Here is a 3437-nt window from a genome sequence, read left to right as displayed (position 1 = left end):
AACAGGCTTAACATGGAACGTAGTTGTGGAGATAATTCAACCTCGTTCGACAAGGTTGTGCAGCAGTTTGATAGTTTTCAGTTTCCCAGCTGGAATGACTATTCCAAGCTGCAAAACAACCTGAAGACTCTTCTTCCTCTTATGGACAGAATAATCGTCGAACAAAGTCAGCTGCGTGATGAATTCAACAAGTTGAAGATTGATCTTCTTGGATTCAGTGGTCTTTTGCCTGACTACCCTATAGTTATCTCCGATAGTGATGATGATGAGATATTTAGAGAAATTGAGGAGTACTGTGATGATGATGATGATGACGATGATGATGATGGTGATGGTGATGATTGTTAGTGTTTGTAATCCTTTTTTATGTTCCAATGCTATGCTTTTTGTTTACTTCAGCCCATAGAGCTGAAGTTTTTTAGGTTAATTTTGTATAACTTCAACCCAGAGAGCTGAAGTTTTGTTTGTAATATGTGTGTTGTTCTGACCTCTTTTTATATCAATGTAATTGTCACCCTCTTTGTTGATATTTGCTTTATACTTCTTAGTTGCTTAGAGATGCTACAACTTTTGTTTGTACATGCATTTCTTTTTGTGTGCTATACGCATATGTGTGTGTGTGTGTGTGTTTGTTTAAGGATATGTATTTCACATAATGTAACCTGAAGTTTTTTCTCGCAGAAGTCATTGCGTACTTTTTTAATATGCAACCAAACCTATAAGCTTGTGCAACAAAAATGAGTGATTTGTACTTTAGCAGTATATAAAATTGTCCAAGAGTTATTTTTTTTTATTCCTATAAAAAAAATCACATTTCAATTATGTCATATAATAAAGAAAGTCTAAATTCAGACCAAGGATTATTGAAGCTTGGAGTATTTTTCAGTGTGTTTCTTAGAATATGGATGAGGTGCTGGAGAAGACAAGCAAGTTGTTCTATTATACCCAACTTGTTTACATCGACTGCATTTGGTAGACTTGAATGGTACTGATGATTCAATCGCAGGTATATGCCTCTTCTTTTGTCTTCTTCCTTGTAAAATCTCTACATCGGGAGGTTTTGTGATCTCAGATTGTACATTTTGTGGTATTTTCCGTGATTTTTGATCTCCCACGGTATTCACATGTCCTTCATATGTTTTCAACCATGTTTCCCTTGAATACCAATTTGAGTAGTAATCAGATTTCTGCAAATATCTCTTATTAATAGCAGCAATTGCATGTGGACAGGGCAATTCATCCAGTTGGAATTCCAGGCAAGTTCTCTTCTTTAAGTCCATAATGAATTCGATTCCTTCACTATTTATTCTAAACAACATTGAGTCAAGGTTGAACACCTAACAAGGAATAAGAAATTAAGACAAGCTATATTACTGTATTTTTGCTTCAAAAAGAAAAAGTATAATTTTTTTTAAATGTAAGCAGTAAACCAGTGCAACAGATATGAAAAGCTGAAGTTAATAAATATACTCACAAACATTTTGCAAGCCAAGTCCATCTTCTTAGTCATCTCTTCTTCTGCCCATATTGATACTCTGTGAAAAGTTTATTTGCCTTTTTTCTCCGTTCGTAAAACCACTCTCCCAACTTTTCTTGGATGAAATCTAACATTCTTAAAATAGGCATTTCTCTCCCTTTTAGTAAACGGAATTCATTGATTCTACCATGTTTGTTGTTAGCATATCATAACGTCGCTGTGGGAACCACGATCGAGCCCATCTCTTGGGAGGATCTTCCATTATGTAATTGTATGTTTTCTTGTCAATACTTTTGAGTTGGGACATTAACTGATTAAAATCTTCACGTTTGTATGACCTTGCAGCACTTTAAAAAAGATTTATTACCGTGGCTTTTGCATGTCTTTGCTTTAAATTTTTCTCAAAGTGATAGAGGCAGATACCATGGTGAGCTTCAAGTTTTGTAATCCCATTTGCGATCGATTGGTTTCTATCTGACAAGAAAACTAGTTCACGATGGACTTGAATTGCTTTTCTCATTTCCCCGAAGAACCAAATGTATGCCTCATTGTTTTCTGATTCTGCTACACCAAAACATAAAGGAAAGATTTTATTGTTTGCATCCTTTGATACAGCAACAAATAGAACACCACGATATTTGGACTTTAAAAACGTTGCATCTACTGCAATAACGGGTCTACAGTAGGACCAACCAGCTACTGATGCCGCAGGAGCAAAGAACATGTAAGCAAATCTGTACAGTGAAACACAAAAAAAACAAATCAAAAGGTGTGAATTTTTTCGAATAGGAACATTTGAAACTTCAGGCTGATGGTTAGTATTGTTTTGCTTACCTATTTTGAGCATCTTTTTTTATGCTTGTGTACGTTCCTGGGTGTTTGGCCACCACCATGTGTAGGTATGAAGGAAGAATCTGGTAGTTCTCTTCAGGTGTTCCCCTTATGCAAGCAACAACTTTTTGAATAGCACGTCATGCCTTGTGATAACCAATGTCAATTCCAAATTTCTTTTTCATTTCATTTTCTACAAAGGCTGGTGTAACCTCTATATTTTTGTCTCGAACATGTTCTATATTTTGTTCACTTATAAAATTTGATGTAGCATGCTTCTGATCTGATTTTCTTGCATCAACCGAGCATTCATGGATGTTATGATATTTTATCACCCTGAACAGTTCAGAATGTTTTATTCTGGTAGCACGTACATTCCAACTACATTTGTCCACGATGCATTTCAGCTCGTATCTCTTGGAACATGATCTAACAGCAGTGAATTCAACTTTCTGGTTTATCTCCAAGCTGCAGAAAAATTTGGTCATGTTTTGGTTGTTCTCAAAGATTGATCCAACTCTTACTTCCTCAAGCAACGCATCGTGACTAAGTTACATGGTGGAGATTCTTTCACCTTTCTTCTCACTCTTTTTCTTGATTTCTGAGAAGTACAAGAACTTTCAGCAATGTCTTCAATTCTATCTGATGTTATCGGTATAAGCTCCATGTTTACTTCATCTTCTTTGTTGCTTATCATTGCAGAAGGTAACAAAAAGCTTTGTTGGATTGTGTGTTGGTTGTCAATTTGCATTATTAGCTGTCCTTCTTCTTCTTGCTCATTGACAAACTGATATGAATTTATTGGAGGAGGGGGTAATTGTGGCAGCATTATATATTCAGAAGCAGTTGTAACGTTAGAAGGTTGTTGCCCGTTGTCTACTTCCATTATTGGCAGCCGTACTTCATGTTGATAGTCAGCCTCAGGTTCTGAATCTATCACATATGCAAGAGATTGGTTGAAAGCTGCAGATTCTGAAGGTTGTATTTTTTCGATGATGAAATGGCAATTCTTGTAGGGCGAATCAGTTGTAAGCAAATGTATACACGTACCGAGTTCTTCATCTGAAGTTACAAGCATTCCTTTGCTTGTATTTAGTTTGATATCAAACCTATACTTTTAATGCATATC

At 35.8% G+C, this 3437-nt stretch overlaps 1 protein-coding gene across 1 annotated transcript; it reads right to left on the bottom strand.

Moving 5' to 3' along the window:
- Positions 1-860: 860 nt before the first annotated feature.
- Positions 861-1280, bottom strand: LOC109222655. Its single transcript, XM_019386982.1, has one exon. The coding sequence runs from the start codon at positions 1278-1280 to the stop codon at positions 861-863; it is 420 nt and encodes a 139-aa protein (XP_019242527.1).
- Positions 1281-3437: the final 2157 nt, after the last annotated feature.

Source organism: Nicotiana attenuata, unplaced genomic scaffold, assembly GCF_001879085.1.
Source record: "Nicotiana attenuata strain UT unplaced genomic scaffold, NIATTr2, whole genome shotgun sequence".
NCBI lineage: Eukaryota > Viridiplantae > Streptophyta > Magnoliopsida > Solanales > Solanaceae > Nicotiana > Nicotiana attenuata.
This window is presented reverse-complemented; position numbering and strand designations above follow the sequence as displayed.